Source organism: Urocitellus parryii, chromosome 4 (genome assembly GCF_045843805.1).
Source record: "Urocitellus parryii isolate mUroPar1 chromosome 4, mUroPar1.hap1, whole genome shotgun sequence".
Classification (NCBI taxonomy): domain Eukaryota; kingdom Metazoa; phylum Chordata; class Mammalia; order Rodentia; family Sciuridae; genus Urocitellus; species Urocitellus parryii.
Window position 1 is genome coordinate 117,370,434 of NC_135534.1, and position 24,715 is coordinate 117,395,148.

At 33.8% G+C, this 24,715-nt stretch overlaps 1 protein-coding gene across 13 annotated transcripts in view; it reads right to left on the bottom strand.

The window, feature by feature from the left end:
• Positions 1-24,715, bottom strand: part of Zbtb44 (zinc finger and BTB domain containing 44) — a 64,607-nt gene that overhangs the window by 23,811 nt on the left and 16,081 nt on the right. For 10 of the 13 annotated variants that reach the window (XM_026392430.2, XM_077796977.1, XM_026392429.2 and 7 more), the window contains 2 exons: positions 6,121-6,193; positions 4,070-5,143 (listed from right to left, as the gene is read on the bottom strand). In XM_026392430.2, the coding sequence (XP_026248215.1) occupies positions 4,070-5,087 (1,018 nt within the window). In that variant the 5' untranslated portion in view covers positions 5,088-5,143; positions 6,121-6,193. Of the gene's footprint in view, positions 1-4,069; positions 5,144-6,120; positions 6,194-17,602; positions 17,763-24,715 lie in introns of those variants that run through there. The other 3 variants (XM_077796978.1, XM_026392433.2, XM_026392432.2) reach the window with 3 other exon arrangements.

Below are 24,715 nucleotides of genomic sequence, written 5' to 3' on the forward strand. Positions count from 1 at the left end.
TCATTTATTGCTATTAAGAAAACTCATGGCTGGGGTTGTAGCTCAGTGGTTGAGCACTTGCCTCAAATTCGTGAGGGTTCAATTCTCAGCACCACGTAAACAAATAAATAAATAAAATGAAGATACTGTGTCCACCTATAAGTGAAAAAATATATAAAAAAAGAAAATTCAAATTATTTTTTAATATGTTAACTGACCACCCTAACACAATCATTTAATTTTAATTTTTATAGAACCATGGATTGAATCCAGGGCCTTGTGCATCCTAGACAAGTGCACTATCACTGAGATATTCCCCCAGTCCCAACCACTTTATTGTTAATGGCAGAGACATTTATTTATTTAGGTACTGGGGAATGAAATCCCTTTACCACTGAGCTACATTAAATCCCTCTACCACTGAGCTACATTTCCAGTCCTTTTTATTTTTTACTTTGTGACAGGTTCACACTAAGTTGCTGAGGGTCTTATTAAACTCCTGAGGCTAACTTGGAACTTGTAATCCTCCTGCCTTAGCCTCCTGAGTCACTAGGATTATAGGCATATGCCAATGTAGCTGGCTGGCAGAGATTTTTAGAGTATAAAATTCCTTTGTTAATACAGTAAAATGCAGACTATCTAGAATTATAGTTCAAAATAAATCATTAAGTCATTCATAAAATGAAGCCCTTTCACTTACATTTTTTTTTCTTAAACTGTATAAAAATAGCCTTATCTTTCTGAGTAACAAGACCCCACCTACACTTACTACTCACATCCCTTTTTTCCCCCTTTAAATTTGCTGTATTTATTGCTTCTATTTGCCCTAAGTTGAAGGTGTTAGATTTTACAATGTGGGCTACTGGAAAAAAGGGAAAACTTAACAGGTAAAATTCCACTTGGATTATTTACATGGGTAATAAATTATTATTATTTTATAATTTCAGAATGAACATATTAAACATCAAAATGGCAAGCCATTTCCTGAATATCTTTTTAAAATGAATTAGTAAATAAAAATAATTACTTATAGAACTATTCTTATGAAATATAGAAAATAAAGTACTATGCACATCTCCCTTTTCTTCCTCCCAAATTTGTTGACTGCCCACAATACCCCAGGAATTTACTTTTTTTCCTGTGTGGCTTTGTTTTGCATAAATTTGCAGTTAAGATAGGTTTCCTGAGAGTCATTAGTACACTTCTATGGGTAGGAAAAAACCCCATTTAGATGATCTGATTACATTATATTCAGAGCAATTATTACTATGTTCCAATTATAATAGGATTCACAATTATAATAATTCTACTTATGTAACTCCAAGTTTTACTCTACTAGTAATGTCCATAACTTCCATATATAATCATATAGGCAAAATATGAACGTATTAGATATACATGAGAGTGGTAAATATGACTACTTCATTTATTAGCATGACATTTAAGTTAGATTAATATTTTGGTTCCTAAATCCTCAGATTAATGACTAAAATAGTAATTATTCATTAAGCAGTTCATAATTCAGAAGGCACAAACATGTTTTCAAGATTAGAGACCATGGTAATTAAGCAAAAACTCGGTCATATTAACAAGCAATGATCTCCTGCCATTAAATATTTTATTGGATGTGTGTTCACTAAAATTCTTCAAAAGTATCTTGTCCCAAATCAGGAATATAAACTTTAAGTATTGTGGGTGAAACTGCCCCCACAAAAGATACACTGAAGTCTAATCCCCTCTTACTTATGAAGGAAATCTTATTAGTAAATGGGTGTCTCTGCAGATGTAATCAAGTTAAGATGAGCTCATATATGATTAGGGTAGGCCCTATATCCAGTGACTGATGTCTTTTAAAAGGAGAGAAATTTAGAGACAAAGGTAGAGGCACAGACACACTGGAGTTAGAAATTGTAGTCATGTAGCTATAATATAAGAAATGTTGGCAACTACCAGAGCCAGAGGAGGCAGGAAGGATTCTCCCCTATAAACCATTAGACTTTTGGCCTCAACTGTAAGAAAATGCATTTCTATTGTTTAACCATCCAGTTTGTGGTACTTTGTTGTAGTAGCCCTAAGAAACTCATTTAATGGGTAAAAACATAAGAAATTAACAAAGTTAATATGATCTTTCTGGTTCTTCCATATTTTGGAAAGACCATCTTTATTATTCACTTGACTTTTTAAATCCCTCTTGAAACCTGAATATAGATATTTCTCAAGGATCAGTCCTTTGGTCTTGGCTCTTACATATTTTCCTACTGAGACTGAATTTGCCATTGCTAAATTTTAAAAGAGAAAAGTCCCAAATAGGTAATATTACCAATCCTGCCATTTCAACTGCTTTTGGCATGATATTGCTTAGTCATAATCCAAGTACAATTTACATAGAACTAACCTTGCTGATTACTCTTAAAACTAGGTCCTACTTCCATTGATTTTCATATTGTATTTATTGCATTTAATAGATGCTATAACTATATAATTACCATTATTATTTGTACCACTAAGAAAGGAAAAAGTAACTGTGAAAGATGATCAACTGTAACACATATATGGATTCATAGTAAGTTATAAAAAAATTGTGACTTAGAATCAATGACTATAAAAAAATGTTATTACTATTTTGTCCCAAGTACTTTGACTCTTTTTCCATTCCTTCAGTGTATCTATTCAACCAAGTAGCATAGATTTTTTCCTTTACAAAGTCTAGTAATATCCATTTTCTTTAGGGTTTTACTCTTCATCACACCAACTGGTTTTTGAGCCTCTCTCCACATAGTCAAACTCCTATATGACAATACTAATTTTCCTAAAATATGTGTATATGTGTTTTATTTTCTATTTAAGGTATACTACCTACTACTACAAGGATAAAATCCAAGCTTACTTGGCTTACAATATCCATTCTGCTCTGATTTTGTTCCGGGCAATTATATACACAACCAATAATCATTATTTTCCCAGGTTCTCTTGCAACTAGGAAAGATCACGACACAGAATGGCATTAGATTGTGTGTTCTGGCTTTTTTTTTCCTTCAATGCTGAGAATTAAACCCAGGGCCTTGTGTACCTTAGGCAAAGGCTCTACAACCAAGTTACATACTAGTTTGTGGCATTAGTTTTTAAGGGATTTCTGGGAATATTTGTGCTTTCCTGATAAAAGCAATGCCCCATTTTAGAATGCAAAGATAAAGATGAAGTGAGCATCTTATAATCAAAAACAGCAAACATATAGATGAAACTGATAACTAATGATACTAGATTATAAATACACAAGGGGCTTAGGTCCATCACACTAGTCTTGGACTTACCATTTGTGAACATGTTATATGATTAAAAAAAAAATCCTGGTTGTTAAAGCAACTGCAGAGGCATTCTGTTGTATTGGAGTAGAAAGCAATCCTAATTGAAACAAGTATCCAAGGCTAAGGCTCTTCACAACCTGCTCCTTTGTGTCTGGTTTCCCATTTGTTCCCCATACTTTATTCTGCACTGAATTCACTGCTTACCAAATATGCAATGTTCTTCCATGCCTCTATACTTTCCTACAGGTTTTGTGCTTTTATGCATCTTCATTGAAGAGTCATTCCCGAGCCTGCGCCAACTCCTACTTTTGTTCTTTCCCTTGTTGCAACCATACATGCTCATACCTTTAGTTTCTAGGTTTAACAGTTCATTGTAATCAATTATTTATATAACTGCTTCATCAAATAGACTATTAATTTCTTTGTGGCATGAACTATGTCTTCATGCATCATCAATGTTTATCATATAAGTTCTCAATAAATATTTTAATAAAGAATAAAACACTAACTGGATTTTTAAAAGCTGTTTTCTTTTACACTGAAAGTAATTCACAATTTGTATCTCTGGCTTTGTGCCATCATGTACTGTCAACATTTTTCCCCCCTTCCCTGATGTGTAACTTGTAAAAAGGAAACTGTAGTGCTAATAACATCTTTAAAAATCCAGTTATGTTTTACTCTTCTTTATATTTCATGTAGGACTGAACACAAAATTTTTAATCTACTAAGAACTTAAAAATGTTTAATTGACTGTAGCACTATGAAAAACATAGACGGTATTATACCTATAGAGGAAGACTGTGGACTAATCAGAAGGTCCTCTTGGACTTGTTCACTTCCTGGCACTGTCTGCTGATCACTCAGTGAACTCTGAGATGCACTGACAGGCTGAGACACTTCTTCATGGACCTCCTCATCACTTAACCTTTCTACTTTGACCCGGACATCTTCTTCGGTACCCAGAGGAAGGGTAGTTTTTGTGCTCTCACAAGTCACATAGTCAGCCATTCTTCTACCTGCCTCAGATGGGCCAGGTAACTCTAAAGTCCGGGTATTTTCTGCTTGCTTAGCCTTTTCAGGTTGAATCCTTCGATCAATTCCAAAAGGAAAAGTCCAGGGAAAAGCTAATGAAGAGTCAACTGGTTGATTTCTATTTTCTGTGTAGGAAGCTGAAGAGTTTAATACTTGGGGTGAACTTGTTTGTGTGCTACACTTTACAGGACTCTCAGGAGACATAACAATGTAACTTTTGCGTTTTCTCCGGGACTCTCGGCAGACAGGAATGGTTCTTTCCACCACACTGCATTCTGAAGACACTGGGGAAATGCTTCCATCTCGAGTAGTAAAATTGCAGGTAGAATTACTTTCTTGTCCAGCATCTAGACTCTTTTCTGGCTGGCTATTGGGTGTATTCCATAAAATACTTGATTTCATGAACTCTGAGCAGGTGCTAGCAACACTAAACATTTGCATATAACTGGCTGCAGCTAGAACATCAATAATATTTTCTGTGTTAATTGACAGAGTAGCTGTGTAAGCATATTCTAAAAGGGGTATAAAGCCAGTCACTGTAACATGATGCAGATCCAACACATTCTTGTTCTCATCCTCTGCTTGGCCTACAAGTTTGGTGCGAAAGAAATCACTGCAAGCTGCTAGTACCACCTTATGTGCCCGGAAGATTTTGTCCTGGACACGAATAGTGATATCACAAAAATGTCCATCATTTCGCAGCATGTTTAGTTTTCCAAGCATTTCCTGGCTGTGGGAAGAGGAGCTATGAGTAAATGTTTTCACACCCATCTTTTCCTTCTTCTTCTACAGATGCTCTTCAAGGATGCAAATGAATCACAAATGTCCTAAAAAATACATAAAATAAAATATTAAATGATGGTTTAGTAGCTAAAATAGGCAATTTATACCATTTTCAGGTGGCCACTGTGCCAAGTAAAGACAAAAAGATGCTAGTGAGAGAGAAACTTCAGGTACACAATGTATTAAAATGTATTCTCCAAACTCTTCAATCAGGGAAGCATTTCAAATACTGTTTAAATAAGCTCCAGAGTTTTAAATGATATTTGTAAATATTGATATTTAGAATAGTGCCTGGCTTTTTATGCCAGACACTAAATATTTCACATTTGGTAAGTTATTGAACATCAAGAGATCTCTGTCAATGGATATAGTATCATCCCTGTTTCTAAACGTAAACATGCAGTAGGTAATGCCAGTTCAAACATTAAATAATCCATCCTACATAATCATTTCTTTGAATATTCTACTTAGATAAATATATAGGGGAAAAGAAAGGAGGAGGAAAGGAAAATAAAGGGGGGAAAAGATTAAAAAAAGATTCCAAGATAATAACAAGAAGCCAAAATGATCAATTTGGGATTGTTCCCTGTTTGATGTGATAAAAAGGATAAAAGGCATAAATCCTTTTGATTGATAGAGAAGGCCATTGTAATAATCATCTTGGACCATAATTCTGAAAATAGTTCAAATATAAACCTGTTCCAGGAACACTCATCTCTATTTTATGGATTGAAGGGTTGCCTGATTCAAGAATGGAAAATAAGCCAATTAAGGTCATTAAAATAAAAACAATAAAACTCTGTTTTACATGTTCTTCTTAAAGACATGTAATCACAATAAGACATTTTGCAGTTAAGACAGGTCTAAACAGACCATCATTTAATATATTTGCTATTTCCTCTCATAGAAACAAGACGAAGAGGTAAAAAATGGGAAGGCTATATAGAAAGTGTTTCATTCATTTGCTATATCCTAGGAAACTGGCTTCTGCTTTTAAAGCTGTGCCATCAAGATTGCTTACTTTGATTGGGATCATGTGGTTGAGGGAGGAAACATGCCTTCAGAACAAGTGACAGTCATAATCCAGGGACCATCTGCATGAACAAAGGTATAAAGTCAAGAAATTAAACAGCATATTTGGAAAATGTACAGTGGGGTATTAAAATGAAACCACTTCAGTCTTGGTTTGGTTGGAGGCCCCCAAAATATACCACATTTAGGTAAGGTGTGAGGGCACATATGCAAAGAGGTGGAAAACTTTTCTAAGATGGTGCTTCTTTCATCTTCTGTGATCTAAAAGTTGAAGATCAGAAGAGGAATTTTGCTGAGAGTAATCGGTGTGCCATGAATTACAAACTCCCTGCTACTCTCCTGCATGTGTGTCCTTTGTCTCAAGTGAATGGAAATTGTATCACACTTTAAATTGGCATGAGTCTGACTTAAACATGGTCAGGACTATGAAGTTTGCTTACTATTTTTCATAGTATATAAAGTCATACAGTGGAATGTCTTAAGTGCACAGAATCTAGAGCCACAATGCTGGGTTGTCATTTGTGACAACTGTCACAGTTGGTTCAGCTGTGTGAATTTATTAAATTAAGTCACTAAATTCTCTGTATCTAATTTCTTAAGCAGTAAAACAGGCAAAATAGAACACAGGCCACACTTCTGAGGATCAATGACCTAATACATATTTAGTGTTTTGAACAGTAACTAACATAATCAATGCTACAAAAATATCAGTAACTGTTATTGCTGCTGCTACTACCATCACAGACCTTTTCTTCTTCCTCAGCCTATCCTAATCCAGGAAGGGCCAAAACCATAGTCAGCAAATGTAGAGGAGTGTAAGAGGGCTCAGTGTGAGAACATAGAAACAAGAAACAAATCAAACCCTACATTTCCACTGCAGGCCTACAGTAAGCCTGAGGTAAGAAAGGACAGTTGATTTTTTAACTTTGAATTCAGTTTATTAGTTCTTGAAAAGATTGTCTTTATTTCCTGAAAGTGACTAGAAAAGTTACTAAGACTTGCTCTCCAGGGAGTTGGAAAGAGAACACTACAAAATGAATTTAAATGGCCAGAAGACAAAAATGAAAATGGGTGAGTACTTCTGCTAAGTCTGTCTTGTCTAAATGTGGTACAAAGTCTAATACAGTTGGAGTTATGGGATGAGAAGAAGATGAATAATACACTGGGAAATGCCTTCTAAGTCATATATTTATTACATGCATTTTGTAATATATGTCTATAGAAACTCTGATGTACTATGTAATAAAAAATTCACAAATACATTTTGGATGTACACTGAGGCAAAGGCTTGGAAAGAGATGAAATTAAGAGTATTTGAAAAGAATCATACCTAACATGGAAAATTCAAATGCCAGGAAGTGTACCTGAAACTTCTATGAATTAGATAATTCTGTTTAAGAAAACATCTGATTTCTCTCCATTCCATATGTGTAGATGAATATGTATGTATGTAGTTACATATTTAATATGGAATGTATTTAAACTTCTTGAACAAACTATTAATTACTGATATACAATTTAAGTAGCTTTCACAAGTAATAAAAATGTGTCTGTACTAACAGTTTGCAATGTGAACTATTCAGTAATTCAGAAATGTTTTCCTTCCTACCCTTTTATTTTAAATAACTGATGGAAATACTATATATACATGTTTATGAAAGCAGTAGTTGCTAAAGGACATAAACTTTAAGGTGGAAAAATTAATTTTGTCTCAAAGCTGGGTAAAGTTTTTGCAAAGGAAAGCATATAGCTTGGTTGATAAAACAGTGATTTTAAGTTATTCAAATCTTAGGTTTTGAATTTTAATTTCTCCATTTACTAGTCAGGCATTAAATCTTAGTGAAGTTATTTTGTCTCTAATGCTTCAGTTCTGTCATCCGAAAAATAGAAATCATGAAAATTATACTTCCTAAATAATCAAGAGGGTTAAAGTAGCATAATTCCTGGCATAAAGTAAGCATTCAATAAATATTGGCTGTTTATTTACAATAGAAAAAGCATGAATAAAAATTAAATGTAGGGGCTGGGCATATAGCTCAGTGGTACACTACTTGCATAGCTGGCTCAAAATTCTGGATTCATCCCTAGTACTGCAAAAACAAAACAAAACAACAAAACAAAATTAAACAGAGTTCAAATTTCAGATTCCTATTCTATTTCTTTTTTTTATATAATTTTTTGAGAGAGAATTTTTAAAATATTTATTTATTTCTTTTTAGTTTTTGGCGGACACAACATCTTTGTTTGTATATGGTGCTGAGGATCGAACCCGGGCCGCACGCATGCCAGGCAAGTGCGCTACCGCTTGAGCCACATCCCCAGCCCTATTCTATTTCTTATATGATGGGGCATATTTTGAATATGTATATTTTTCATAAAAATTAGGTAATAAAAATGATCAGAAGATTTGAGATTAAACTGGAGTACCTCAGCATATAAAGTGAGGTGAGTACGTAAGATGATGGCTAAAGGTAGCAGAATACAACAGTTACTACTATGGCATTATGTAAAAATGTGGATGTGTAACCGATGTGATTCTGCAATCTTTGTAATGTTTTGAATAACCAATAAAAAAAAGAGAATGCAATGAAAGACAGTTAACACTGAAAATAATTTGAGAGGATGGGAAAAGCTGATATTAATTATAAGAATTTGCCTGTTTAAATATTCAGTCACACTTCAAAACTGGGATGCTAACTTTTAAGATACTAAGAAGTTTTCACTTATGTTAAAACAGAACAGAGATCACTTCATTTGCACCCTATATTCTGATTAAAGAAAGAACACAAAAGAAGGTTAAGGAGAGAGATAAAATAGGTTTTGGAAATTTACATATGAAGTTATCTGTACTGGTTGTTGAGATATGCTATCTCACATGAAGTTAGATGATAATGACATGACTTTTATAGATGAGGAAACTTGAGGCTTAGAACATTATTTTGTTTAAGGTCACTTCCATAAGTGTTTCACTGTGTTAAAGACCTAGGATCTTATATGATAAGCATGGACAGCCACAGTAGTGCAGTTATGCATTTTAAATAGATTATCCTGATGGCAATAAAGAGGGTAGATTTAAGAAACTAAAACCAAATTAAACTGATGACAGTAAAGACAGAGAAAACACAGCTTAGAAATATTTTCCCACAACTGTGAGAAACATTTGAAGGAAAATCACCCTAGCATGATTCTGTATTAAGGTTGGGGTTGCAGAGTAACCAGGAGAGAAGAATCTGACTCTCGGTTTCTGATTTTGGTGTTTTTATTAAACATCGTATGGAAAAAAAGAGGAAGAGATGATTTTTGCAAGGGGTTAAGGATGGGGGAACAGAATATTTTGGTTTTGGACATAATGAGTCTGAAATACTTCTGAGGAAAATCCATGTGTAAATTTATATATATGAAGCTGTCCATTCTGGTTTAGGGAAAAAGTTAGAGCAGGACCTAAATACTGGATTTTTATGACTCACCGATTAATTTCATTCTGTTCAATTGTTAGAGCTGAAGACATATAAAGAATGTATGAGGGAAAGGGATAGAATGGTAAGTTGAGAAATGTCTGGAGCAGATGGAGCAAAAGGATTCAGTGAAAATATTTTAGGGTGTCTTAATTTATTTTTTGACCCTGTCCAGTGTTTCACATCACACATCTACACAGCAGTGAACTATGTGAATGAATAAATATGTGTCATGAAAATTTTAACTGGTTTTGCTATACATAAGTACTTGTATTTATTCATTATCAATGGTTAAAAGTTGAAGGAAAAAATGGCAAATTGAATTTATAGTTTTGAATATCAATTGAAAGTATCAGTACAAATTGATAGCAGTAAATCTACAAGAATGAATATCCTTAGCATGAGATTGGCTTCTGAATTCTATTTCCCATTAAAAGGAATCAGGGATCCTTAGAGAAATAGCTATTCCACATTTGGGACCATAAACGTCCACATGGAACATGTAACCAGATAGCAACGAAGCTACTAAAGTTTACAAGGTGCTTCATTTTATTTTATGGCTGAATAATACAATATTACAATAAATGGATATGTCAAACTTTGATTATCTATTGGTCAGCTGACGGACAATGGGGTTGTTCCCACATTCTAATTATTATAAATAATGCTGCTATAAGTCAACTGGAGGAGGATCACATTGTCAACAATGTTTAAACTCATAAGCACATGACACAAAAAACAAAGTTAATTTATCTCCTTTATAAGATGCCATTAAACCAAAGAGTTATTTTGAAAATTGATTTTAAAAGGGAGGATAGAAAAAAGCATTTATCCTGTCTTTCCAATACAAATGGTATTTTTGAGCAAATAGAATATAAAAGAGGCTTCTCATTACAAAAAATGCTTTGGTTAATAAGGAAAGAATATTAGAAGAACACCATTTTCTGAACTCTTCCCTCCCATACGAGACATTGAGTCATTGCTCATCAGTGATTTGTATCTTTGCAAAAAACAATTATGAATGATAAAAAAAAAAAAGAATGGGCAAAATCCAATCTAGTCCTCTACTGCCAACTCAACAGGAACATGTTGAGTGACACACTGGGATACAAACCGAAAAATCAAGACTGTGAGAAACTTTATGAAACAAAAGACTCAAATTTTTCAACTAATAAACTGAAATGAGAGCACAAACACAGATATAAAGAAAACCAAAGTAAGAAATTTACAGGGGCTGGGGTTGTGGCTCAGCAGTGAGCACTCATCTAAGAGCTTGCAAGGCCCTGGGTTCGATCCTCAGCACTACATAAAAATGAATAAATTAAACAAAGGTATTGTGTCCAACTACAACTAAAAAATAAATATTAAAAAAAAAAGAAATTTACAAATGAAGAGACTTAAAGATTTTAGCCGGGTGCCATGGTGCATGTCTGTAATCCCAGTGGCTTGGGAGACTGAGGAAGAAGGATCCCAAGTTCAAAACTAGTCTCAGCAATTTGTTAAGCTCTGAGCAACTTAGTGAGACCCTGTCTTAAAAAAAAAAAAAAAAAAAAAAAAAGAGGAGGGGTGTGCTAGGGATGTGGCTCACTTGTTAAGTACCCCTGACCCCTGGTACAAAAAAAAAAAAAAAAAGTTTTAAAAACCAACCACAATATGTTTTAACTTGAAAAAAATCAATGTACAGGGGCTGGGTGTAGAGCACTGCCTCCCATGTTCAAAGCCCTGGGTTCAATCCTTAGCACCACATAAAATTAAATAAATAAAATTATTGTGTCTAACTACAACTACAAAAAACAAATATATATAAAAAAATCAATGTACAAAAATTTGAGGTAATTAAAAATGCTTTTAACTATCTGATAAACAATTGACTTTTAATGTTACAATAACATGACAATATATAACTTTATTAAAATTCCAAGATTCTTACACAAATATGTACAACTATTACTGCAGTCATTTTTAAAAGAATTTTATTGCCTCAAAAAGAAATCCTATATACTTTAGCTCTCATATTCTCAACCTACCCTCCAGCTTCCTATGAGCTCTAAGCAATTACTTACCTACTTTGTCCCCCAAATTTCCCTATTCAAGACAGACTTAAGAACAGAATCACATAAAAAGCAAACTTTTTGTGTTTGCTTTACTTACTCAGTGTAACATAGTACTATGTATCAGTACTTCTTTTTATTTTATGGCTGAATAATATAGCTGATGGACACTAGGTTGTCCCAACTTTTGGTTATTATGTTGCCATAAACAATCATTCACTTTTTGGTGTGAATGTATTTTTTCACTTTTCTTAGGTATACATGTAGGAGCAGAAATGTTCAGTTATTTACTGCTTGTTTGGTAACTGCCAGAATGTTTTCCAAAGATACTACACCTTTGTATTGCTACCAACAGTGTATAAAGGTTCTCATTTCTCCACATCCTTGTCAACTCATGTTATTTTCTGAGTGTTTTCCCCCCATATTAGCCATTCTGGTGCATAGGAAGTGGTATCTCATTCTGTTTTTGATTTGCATTTTCTTGATAATAGGGTTGAGCAATGTTCCATGTGCTCATTGAGATGCTGTGCTCATTTGATTGGATTGTCTTTCTGTTACTGAGTTGTAAGAATTATTCATACATTCTGGATAAATTTGCTTACCAGATAGATGGTTTGCAAATATTTTCTCCCATTCTGTGGGTTGTCTACCAATCCCCCCCCCCCAAGATTTTAAATTTTTATTTATTTTTGTGGTGCTGAGGATTGAATCTAGGGCACTGTGCATGCCAAACCCAAGTTTTTTAAAAAAATTCTGATGAAGTCCAGTTTATCTTTTTCTTTTGCTGCTCATGTTTTTGTTGTCATATCTATAAATCCGCTGCCAAATACAATGCCATGAGGATTTATACTTAAAACTCCAAGGAGTTTTATGGTTTTAGCTTACATTTGGATCTTAAATCCATTTTGAGTTCTTTTTTGTATACGGTTTTAAGTGTCCAACCTCAATCTTTTACATAAAGTACCCAGTTGTGCCGGAAGCAGGCTATATTTTCTCGATTGAAAGAACTTGTCGTTCTGGTTGAAAAATCATTTGAGCATAAATGAACGAGTTTATATATCTGGACTGAGGTCTATTCCACTGACCTATATGTGTCTAACTTTGTGCCAGTATCACAATGCCTTCATTATTATTGTGTGAAGTTTTAAAATCAGGATGTACAATTGTCCTTTTTCAGCACTGTATTGTCTGAGTCCCTTGCACTTCCACATGAATTTCAGAAACCGGTGTTTTTTCATTTATTTAGATTGTCTATAATGTCTTTTGGCAATGTTTTATAGTTTTCAGAATGTTTCACACTTTGTGAAATTTGTTCCCAAGTGTTTTTAAAAAATATTTATTTTTTAAGTTATAGGTGGACACAGTGTCTTTATTTTACTTTATATGGTGCTGAGGATCGAACCCAGTGCCTCATGCATGCTATGTGTGTGTGCTCTACCTCTGAGCCACAACCCCAGCCCCCAAGTTTTTTATTATTTTGATACCATTGTGAATGAAATTGTTTTCTCATTTCATTTTGGATGGCTCATTGCAAATGTATAAAAAAGACAACTAATTTTGTATCCTGTAACCTTGATGAACTCATTAGTTCTAACAGGTTTCTAATGGATTCCTTAGAATTTCCTCTATATAAGACCATGTCACCTACCAATAATTTTATTTATTCCTTCCCAATCTGAGTGCCTTTTATTCCTTCATCTTGCCCAATCTCTCTGGCTAGAATTTCCAGTGCAGTATTAAATAGAAGTGGTGAGACTGCACTGGGCATTCTTATCTTGTTTCTGATTTTTGGAGGAGAGTAGCCAGTCTTTTACCATTAATTAGGACATTAGCTTTTGATGCCCATTTTCAGGTTGAGGAAAGTTTCTTTTTACTCCTGGTTTGCTGTGTGTTGTCATGAAAGGGTACTCAATTATGCCAAATCTTTTTCTATATTTATTGAGGATGATCACATGGATTAAAAATATTGTATTGATACAACATATTATAAATGACAGTGTTCTATAGTTTTCTTGTGATATCTTTAGTTACCTTATCAGAGTAATATTAGCCCCATAAAATGAGATGTGTTTTCTATATTTTAAAAGAGCTTGTGAAGAATTGGTATTAGTTTTTTAAATGTTTGGTAGAATTCATAGTAAAGCCATCTGAGCCGGAGCTTTTATTTGTGGATATATATATATATATATTTTTGGACTACTGATTCATTCTCTTGACATATTATTCAGATTGTTTACTTCTTGAGTTTTTTCCTAGGATCTCTACTCATCTGTGTTGCCCAATTTGTTGGCATACAATTGCTCTAAGTATTTATTTGTTATTTTTAGGATTTCCTTCTTTCAGGTTTAGTTTTTTCTTTTTTTCCAATGTCTTTAGAAGGTGAGGTTATTCATTAGTATTATTTTTTTCTGTCTTAATGTAGGCATGAAAAGCTACAAATTGCTCTGTAAGCATACTATAGCCACATTCCACAAGTTTTGGTATGTTGAGTCTTCATTTTTACTTCCCTGTGAATATTTTGATTTTTTGTTTCGTTTATTATTTAGGAATGTGTTATTCAATTTCCACATATTTTTGAATTTCTTAAACTTTCCTGCTATTGATTTCTAATTTTCTTCCAATGATATCAGAACACACTCTGCATTCTTTCAACCTATTAAAATCTATTGACTTTGTTTTATGGCCTAGCATATGGTCTACACTAAAGAATGGTCCATATACTTTCCTTCAGAGGAAAGTATAATCTGTTTTTGTGTGATGTTCTATAGATGCCTGTTAGATATAGATGGTTTATATTTCCTTGCTTATCATCCAATTGTTTTATACATTACTAGAAGTTGTATATTGAAGTTTTCAAACATTAATGTTGAACTGTCATGTATTTTTTATTATTTTGCTTATTACATTTGCAAAATAAAAATTATTTTGCTTATTTGGTATTTTGTTTTTAAAGTATATATATGCTTACAATTGGTTACCTTTCTGATGTAATGACTTTTATCATAAAAAGTCCCTAACATCTCTGGTTATAAAGCATATTTGTTGACTATTAGTATAATTACAATAGTTTTCTTGTTTCTAGTTACATGATATATCTATTTTCATCATGTTACTTTCCATTTATTTCTTTGAATCTCCTGCATATAGCTAGATAATATTAACCACATTTAACAACTACTTTCTGTTTAATCCATTCACATTTTTATTATTAGTATGGATTTATGCTTGCCATTCTACTTTGGTTCCGTCTTATGCCTTTTTTTGTTCCTCTTCTTCCTTTTCGTCCTTGGTGCTGGGGATTAAACCCAGGGCCTCACATATGCTCAGTAAGTGCTCTATAAACAGAGCTATAACTCATCCCCCCAACCCTGTATTTTAATGGTTTCTTTCAATTTTTCTGAGTTATATTTCTAGTGGTTGCTCTCAGGTTTACCACATACACCTTTATTTGTCAGAATCAGCTTCAGATTTATATTAGTTTCATTCCAATGATCTGATAAAACATTACTCCTATATAGCTTTATTCTCTTCCCTACTGTATCTATTAATATTTCAAACACAACACGTTGATGTAATTACAACTTCCCATCTGTAGTCATATTTCCTTAGCTCAATAATACAGCTTTATTTCCAATCATTTTTTCTTTGTCCTAGTATCAGCAAATATATTACACACTTATTGCAGTTTGTGTTATATATCAACATTACACTATACATACATATGTATACATAATAACTGATTTTAAAATCAGCTATGATAAGAAGGAAAATATTCACTAATTGCTGTTTATAATTACATAATTACCTTTGCTGGTATGCTTTGTGTGGGTGTAATTAACACTGAGGGTCATTTGCTTTCAGCCTGAAGAAATCCCTTTAATATTTCCTGCAAGGTAGGTCTGCTAGCAACAAATTCTTTGAATGTTTATTTGGGAAAGTCCTTATTTTGCCTTCATTTAAAAATGATGAAAGATATAGGATTCTTGGTTGTCAGTACCACACCCACCCTTTGGTGGTAGTGAGGATGAATTCAGGACTCTACCACTGAAGTAGAGCCATGGCCTTTTTAAAATTTTGAAACATGGTCTTGTTAAGTTGCCTAGGCTGGCTTTGAACTTCTGATTCTCCTGCCTCAGTTTTTAGAAGAACTGGGATTAGACAAGTGCCTACTGACAGTTTTTGTCTTTGAGCACTTTGAATGTTTATCCCACTAACTTTTGAACATAATTATTTCTGGTAAGAAACTATTAATCTTACTGTGGGGTAACATTCTGAGGGTTATTGTCTCTTGCTACTTTTCAAGATTTTCTCCTTGTCTTTGACTTCACCATTTTTACCATGTGTCTTTGTCTCTTTGTGTTTTTCTTACTTAGGAGTTCACAGAGATTCCTGAATATGTAAATGAATTTTTCCAGAAATATAGCAAATTTTCTGCCATTGTTTGTTTTTCCCCCCTCAATTGCCATCTCTTCTCATTTTTCTCTCCCCTTTGGTACTAGCAGTGGTGCACTGGATTGTGTTCCACATTTTTCTAAGGCTGTGTTTATTTACCTTTGTTCTTTGGTTTGCTTTATCTTTATCAATAATCAAACTCATTAAATCTTTCTTCTGCCAGTTCAAATGTGTTAAACTGCCAGTAAATTTGAAATTCATTATTTTTCAACTCCAGAATTTCTATTTGTTTTGATAATTTGTTTGCTTACTAATATTCTCCATTTGTGAAAATTATCATTTACCTTCTTTAATTATGCTTTTTCTGTAGTTCTATGAAGCATACTTATAATGACGATTCCAAATTTTTTTCAGTTAAATCTGACATCTGATTTCTATCTCACAGGCAGTTTATGTTTCCTGCATCTTTCCCCTAGTATTTGGGCTATACTTTCTTGTTTATGTACAACCCTCAACTTTTTGTTGAAAACTGAACATTTTAGTTAAACTGAATATTTTAGTCAATTCTGGTTATTATTCCTTTCCCCTCCTCTTCTTTCCCAGTGCTTGTTACTGTTCTTTGCTTGTTTCTTTTTTTTTTTTTTTTTTAATGACTAGCTGGATGATTTTAGTGAAGTCCTTTTTCCCAATTCCCTAAAACCCACAATGCTAAGCTTCTGATGTTGCTCCTCAGGGAGGTGTGTCTTTGGGTATGTCACAGTCACTCTGGATTTACAGTGATAAATCTAGGACTGCCTTTTCTCTCTCTTTTTTTTTAATCACATCTAGGTATTAAACTCCACTAATTGATCTACTGTTTCTCAACAATGTGTGTGTTTGTGGGGGGAGAGAGGGGAGACCCCATAATCTGCTTTACAAATTAATCCAACAACTTCACAAATCAATCCAATCACTTTACAAATTAATCCAATCACATCCTGGCTCCTTTAAAGGAATACTTTTTGATGTCTGTTTGACATTTGCTCTGGCCACACAACAGGGTTCTTGCCACTTCTTCCCTGGCCTCTCCTAATGACCAGCTGGCATATACTCTAGGCTATACATTCATTAAATCCATTAAACCTCTTCCACAATTACCACTGTTCTTGAGATGGATCTTCATTTTTAAGTTCTACATATTATGTTGCCAATTAAGTCAGTTGCTTTGGGAAGACAATAGATGCTATTTGCTTTATGGTCTACCTTCCTCCCCACAGGCAAAATCCAGGGTTCAGAAACTAGAGGTGAAGGAAGATAATGGCAAGGTTTTCTCTGAATAAGATCTCTATCGTAGAAGCTGAGTACTACTCGTGATTCAAATGAACAATCTCAAGTTTCTGCTTTAAGAAGCCAGGAAAGAAGAAAATAAAACCAAAGCAAGCATAAGGAAGGAATTACTAAAGAGTAGAGACTGACAAAATAGACAAAAGCAGTGAAAACCAAAAAACTCCAAAATGTTCTTTAAAAATATCAGTAATATTGAAAAAACATCTAGCAAGAATGACAAAGAAAAGCCAGACATAGTGGTACATACCTGTTATTCCTTACTAGAGAAGCTAAGGTAGAGGATTGCAAGTTTGAAGCCAGACTGGGCAATTTGGCAAGACTTTATCTCAAAATAAAATAAACAGGGCTGGGGATGTAGTTCAGAGGGCCTGTATAGCTATGTGAGATCCTGGGTTCAATCTCCAGTACTGAAAGATTTAAAAAAAAAAAAAAAAAAAAAGAAAAAATCAAATTACTATGAAAGGAAAAAGGCAATATTATGAATATGTAGATGCTACAACCAGAATAAAATGGGCCAATAACTACTACTGAAATTGGATTCATAATGAAATCCTTCTAACCAAGAATTTCTAGGCTCAGATGGTTCCAACAGAGAATTTTACCAAACACTTAAAGAAGAAATAATACCAATTACATACAACCTATTCTGGTCCTCACTGGGGCAAAAAAAGCAAGAAAAAGATATAAAAGATATATAGATTTGAAAAGAAAAAAAAATGAAATGGTCTTTACTCATTACACATGGTAAGTAACATCCAAAAAATCTTTAAAGAACAGAACGAAGTTACCAAATACAAGGTCAACATAAAAAAGTCAACTATAATTGGGAATGGGGGACGGGGTGGCACTAGGGATTGAACTCAGGACCTTGCAAGCATTCTCACTGAGCTACATCTCCAGCCCTCCTTCCCCTTTTTAAAATTTTATTTTTAGATTGGCTCTAGGGTGGCCTCAAATTTACAACTCTCCTGCTTCAGCCACCTGATTACATGGTATTACAACTGCGCACTACTGCACCTGGCTCAACTGTATTTTTATATAGTAGCATTTAACAAAAGGTAACCTAAACTCAAAAACTAGTATCATGATTAAAACAGCTCCAGAAAAAAACAAGTATAAATCTAACAAAACACACATATAAGTTACATGCTAAAATATAAAACATGGATAAAAGAAATTAAGGAAGACCTACCTAAAAGGGAACCATTATATTCATGAATTGGAAAACTCAACATAGTAAAAGATGTCAAATTTGCTCAAATTTATCTACAGATTTAACATAATTACAATTAGAATTACAGCAGGACTTTTTTTGTAGCTATAGATGAGCTGATTCTAAAATTTACACAGAAAAGCAAAGACATTGGAATTGACAAAACAATTCTGAAGAAAGAAAGTTAGAGGAATCACATTAAAGAATTACTATAATTACTATACAGGAATCCAGACAGTGGTACTAGCAAAAGTACAGAGAGATCAATGAACAAGAGTCTAGAAATATACCCACACAAATACGGTTGACTGATTTTTGGTAAAGGAATTTTTGGTAAGCAATTCAATGGAAAAACAGTTATTTCAATTAGTTGTTGTAACAACTGGACATTCATATGCAAAAATAAAAAACAAACAAAAAACCCACAAAACAAACAAAATCCTTGATGGAAATCTCATATCTTATTCCAAGTTACAAGCTAAAGTATAAAACACAATAAGGGAGAAAATCTTTGTCTTAGGGTTACAGGTTTGGAACTATTAGCCATTAAACCAAAAGCACAAAAGCAAAAAGATACACTATATTCCATCAAAATTGCTGTGTGAAAATCAAAGTTGCTGTGTGAAGAACATTATATTAAGAGAGCAAAGACAAGCTAAAACCTTTGAGAAATTATTTGCAAATCACTCACCTGTCAAAGAACATGTATCAAGAATATAGGGTATAAAGAATTCTTAAAAATGTACCGGTACAAAAACAACTCACCCAATTAGAGGTCAAATGGGAAAGCTGAGACTAGTTGTACTCATGCCTAGCTGTAATGAGGTACACCTATCCTGTTGATGTATATTAGAGAAGACCTGGGGGGAGCTGTTTTTATCCCTGCCCAGTGATAAGAAGGACCTCGAGACGAGTGAAGACTTGTGGGAAATGGTAAAACAAGGTGTTTCTACCTTTTGGGCCAGGGAGGTTCAGCAGAGGTCAAGTGGGGAACATAACCTCCTGACCCAACCCAGCAGTAACGAGGCACCCCCTTCACCTCACTGCCAGTGTCAACAAATGCCATGTAAGGAACCTGGACTTTTACCCTGACTTGGCAGTAAAGAGACAGTGCCTCCCTTAATGGCATGGTGTCAAAGGATGCTGCTAAAAGATCTATAGTCCTATAACCTAAACCCCAAAATGTCCAGGATAAAATTTTAAAAATCACTCTTCATACAAGAACCAAAAAAAAATTGAACCTGAATAAGAAAAGACAATGTACAGATGATAACACTGAGATGACACAGATACCTCCATTATTTGGCAAAGATTTAAAAGCAGCCATCATAAAAATGCTTTAAGGAGCAATTATTAACATAACCAAAACATATTAAACAATAAAGAACAACAATGAAATACAGTAATTGCAATGAGCTATCACTTCATACCCACTGGGATAGTTAGGTGAAGCTAGAGAAACTGGAAGCTCACACAAGGCTGATGGGAATGTAAAGTGGTATAGCCATTTGGGAAAACAGTCTTGGAAGTTGCTCAGAGGTTATACATACAGTGACCTCACGGCCCACTGAGCAACTATTCCTAGATGTATGTCCAAAATAAGTGAAAATGTGTTCACACAGAAACATGCACATAAGTGTTCACAGCAGCACTGAAGAATGGACAAATAAAATGTGGCTTTATCCATACAATGAAGTATTATTTGGCAATAATAAAAATGAAGTACTGATATAAGCTACAACATGAATGAATCTTAAAATTACTATAATAACTGAAAAAGACAGTCATCAAGGAACATATATTGTACAATTCCATTTATATGAATGCCCAGAATACAATACAGGGTAAAAAGTAAATTAGTGGTTGGCTAGAACTGGAGGGATGGAGGTATTAGAATATGATAGCTAAAGGGGGAGTCCACGGATTATTTTGGACTAATGAAAATGTTCTAAAATTGACTGTAGTGATGGATGTACAACCCAACAAATATATTAAAAGTCACTGAATTGCACACTTTAAATGGGTGAATTTTATGTAAGCTTATATTAAAGTAAAAAAAATGTAACTGAAAATAAACTCAATAAATTCAACAGGCAAATGGAGAGGACAGGGGAAAAAAATCAGTGAACTTCAGAATAGCACGATAGAAACCATCAAATTTGAACAAGAAAGAAAACAGACTGAAAAAAGATGAAAAGAGCCTTGAGGGCCTATGTTACACAGTATAAAAAAGAGAACTAACTTCCATATCCTTCCTAAAGGAGAGAGAGAGGTTGAGGCAGAAAAAGCCTCCCAAAAATATAATGACTGAAAACTTCTGAATTCTTGCAAAGAACATAAACCTTGAGATTCAAATGGCTCAGTGAAGCAAAACTGGATTAAAGAAGAAAAAATTCAGGCTGGGGTTGTGGCTCAGAGATAGAGCTCTCACCTAGTGTGCCTGAGGTACTGGGTTCAATTCTTCGCACCACATAAAAATAAAATAAAGATATTGTGTCCATCTGTAACTAAAAAATAAATATTAAAAAATAAAAAATAAAAAAATTCATCCCCAAACACATCATATTCAAAGATAACTATAGATGGCAGAAACAAGTGACACAATGTCTTTTTAAGTTCTTCAAGAAAAGACATGTTAACCCAGAATTCTATATCCAGCAAAATATCCATCACGAATAAAGAGAATATTAAGACATCTTCAGACAAAAAAAAAAAAAAAAAAGGAAAATTTGCTGAGCATGATGGTGGACCCCTTTAATCCCAATGGTTTGGGAGGCTGACACAGGAGGATTGCACAGGTTCAAAGCTAGCCTCAACAACTCAGCAAGGCCCTAGGTAATTTAGTGAGACCCTGTCTCAAAATAAAATATAAAAAAGGGGCTGGGAATGTGGGAGTGGTTAAGCACACCTGGGGTTCAATCCCTGGTACCAAACAAAGAACAAACAAACAAACAAAAAAAACTGGAAAATTTGTTGCAAACTGCTTTACCCTAAAAGAAGGGTTAAATAAGTTACTGAAATGGAAGGAAAAACAATGGAAAGAGTAAAAAAACACAGGTGACAGTCTTCCATCTTGAGTTTCCTAATTTACTTTTGACATAATTAAAGCAAAAATTCTCATTTTTTTACATGATTCTCAAAGTATATACAGAAATATTTCAGACAATCATAAACAAGGGAAGTGGTAAGGAAATTTGAAAGGGAGGAAAGATTTCTATTCCAAAAACTTAAAATGTTTTAGACTGTGACAAGTTACTTCTGAATAAATAAATACCTAGAGCAAATTCAGAATAACCTATACAAAAATTTACACTCAAAACACTATGGATAAATACAAAATTCTAAAAAAGGTACAAGTAACACAAAAGGAAGAAAAAATAGAGAAAGAACAGAGGGAACAAACAGATCATGGCAGACCAAAATCTTCACGTATCAATGACACTAAATCTAAGTAGTCCAGGTAAAAGACAGACTGGCCAAAAGGGTCTGTAGAGGCACACTATGGTTTCTTCCACAGATTTTAAATTCCCTACTTAATTAATGAAAACAAGGTTTATTTGCAAATTTGAAGAATCTCTAGGTAGAGAAATTTTGGGAAAGCCATATAGTCCTTTTGCCTTCTAACATTTAAATCATTAGAATGAAGTTATCCCAAACAAAATTCTGGCATTTCACCACATTTTCAACTACTTTATGTTTATTTGTAAACATAAATCAATGATATGCTATCCATAAAAAACTTACTTTAAACATGATAGAGGTAGACTGAAAGTAAAAGGGGTCTGAGGTTGTCGCTCAGCAGTAGAGTGCTCACCTAGCACCTGTGAGGCACTGGGTTTGATCCTCAGCACCACATAAAAATAAATAAATAATATGAAAGTATTGTGTCCAACTATAACTAAAAAAAAAAAAAATTAAAGAAAAAATAAGTAAAAGGATGAAGAAAACATAGAACTGTGCTGTTTAATGTAGTTGCTACTAGCCATACATGGTTAGTTAAAAATCAAATAAAACTGAAAATTCAGTTCTTCAGTTGTACTTGCCAAATTTCCAGTGGAATATTAAAATGCAATTTTAAGGGCTAAAGAAATACCTCAGTAGTACAACTCTTGCCTAACATGCATAAGGCCCTGGGTTTGATCCCCAGTTTCACAAAGATGGGGAAAAGGCTTTTTATTGTATTGATGATATGCCCTTATTATCACGATTTTAAAAATAATGTTCTTCAAAAACACTATACAAACCAAAAAGCTGACATCACCTAAATCACTTAATACACAGCAGTTACTTAGGTTTTTATTGTGGCAAAATACACATAAAAATTTTAAGTCTACACTTCAGTAACATTCAGTACATTCACACTGTTAGGAAACCATTATCAGTATCTATCTCTAGAAGGTTTTCAACATTCCATACTTAAACTCAGTACTCTTGAAACATTCCTCCCTCTCCCCAGTGTTTAGTAACTACAGTCCTTCTTTGTATAAATTTTACAACACTAGATACCTTACCTAAGTGGAATCCGCAATATTGATCCTTTTGTTTGGCATATTCTACTTAGCATAATTTGGGGGAGGGGGATGGGGAATGAATTCAGAGGGACTCAACCACTGAGCCACATCCCCAGTCCTTTTTTGTATTTTATTTAGAGACAGGGTTCACTGAGCTACTTAGCACCTTGCTTTTGCTGAGGGTGGCTTTGAACTCTCCTTCCTCCTGCAAAAGCTTCCTGAGCTGCTGGGATTACAGGTAGGTGCCACTATGCCCAGCTATCATCATGTTCTTAAGATTGCTCTATATTGTAGTGTCTGTCAATTTCTTTTCTTTCTAAAAATTAAATAATGGGCTGGTGCTGTAGCTTAGTGGTAGAGCACTTGCCTAGCATAAGGCAAGTGAGGACCTGGGTCTGATACTCAGCACAAAAATAAATAAATAAACAAATAAATAAATAGAATAAAGGTACTGTGAAAAAATTCTAAGAAAAAAATTAAATAACATTACAATGCATGTATATATCACATTTTGTTTATCCACTCATCTCTTGATATACACCTGGGTTTCTCCCACAGATTTTAAATCCCTTACTTAATAAAAATAAAGTTTATTTACAAATTCAAAGAATCTCTAGGTAGAGGAATTTTGCAAAGGCCACTAGTCTCACAGCTCTCTAATACTTAAATTATCAGATTGGATTGCATAAAATTTTGGCATTTTACTGTATCTTCACTGTTTTTTAAAAATTTTTTTTAGTTGTTGATAGGTCTATCAACAACTAAAAAAATATTTTAAAAAAACATTTATTTATATGTGGTGCTGAAAACTGAACCCAGTACCTCACACATGCTAGGCAAGCACTCTACCACTGAGCCACAACCCCAACCCTCTTCACTACTTTTAACTGTTCACATTGTATTTTATTTAGAAAACATTGGCAACTTTTCCAAGTTGCCAATCTCATTTGTATTTTAATTAATTTCAATATATTCATGTATGTGATATACCTCCACAGGCAAGGAAAGATTTTTAAAATACTATGATAAAATATAAATATATAACAAAACTTGTCATTCTAATCATTTCTAAGGGTACAGTTAAGTGAAATAACTACATCTGCACTGTTGTGCAACCAGTACCTATTTCTAAAACTTTCTCATCATCAAGGCCAGACTTTATCAAAACTCCAAAGAATATCAGGGAAGCAAATAACATCACAGACTTCACTGGCATAGCTGTTCTAGAATTATATAAATCTTTTTTATTTTAATATAATGAAAATAATTCAATCTCATTTTTAAAATTATGAGATTTGACAGCGAGAATGACTCGATTTTTTTCTAGTTCTCTACTCTGCAGATATTATTAAAAAGGCAAGCAAATATGTAGGTAAAATTTTCAAAAATTCAAGGAATTTATAGTACCACACTGTATGTGATATACTGCAAACTTTTTCATTCTTGCTTAGTCAATATGAATATGTAGCTTTTATACCTTGCTGGGGTTACAGGCATGTGGCACTGTGCCCGGCTAGACCAGAATCTTAAAAGCTGTCTTAGATGTAGTACTTGCTACCCAACAACTTAAAAAGAAATAAGTGACTGAAAATGCCAGATATTAGCACATTGATTATCTGATGGTCTCAGAAAAATA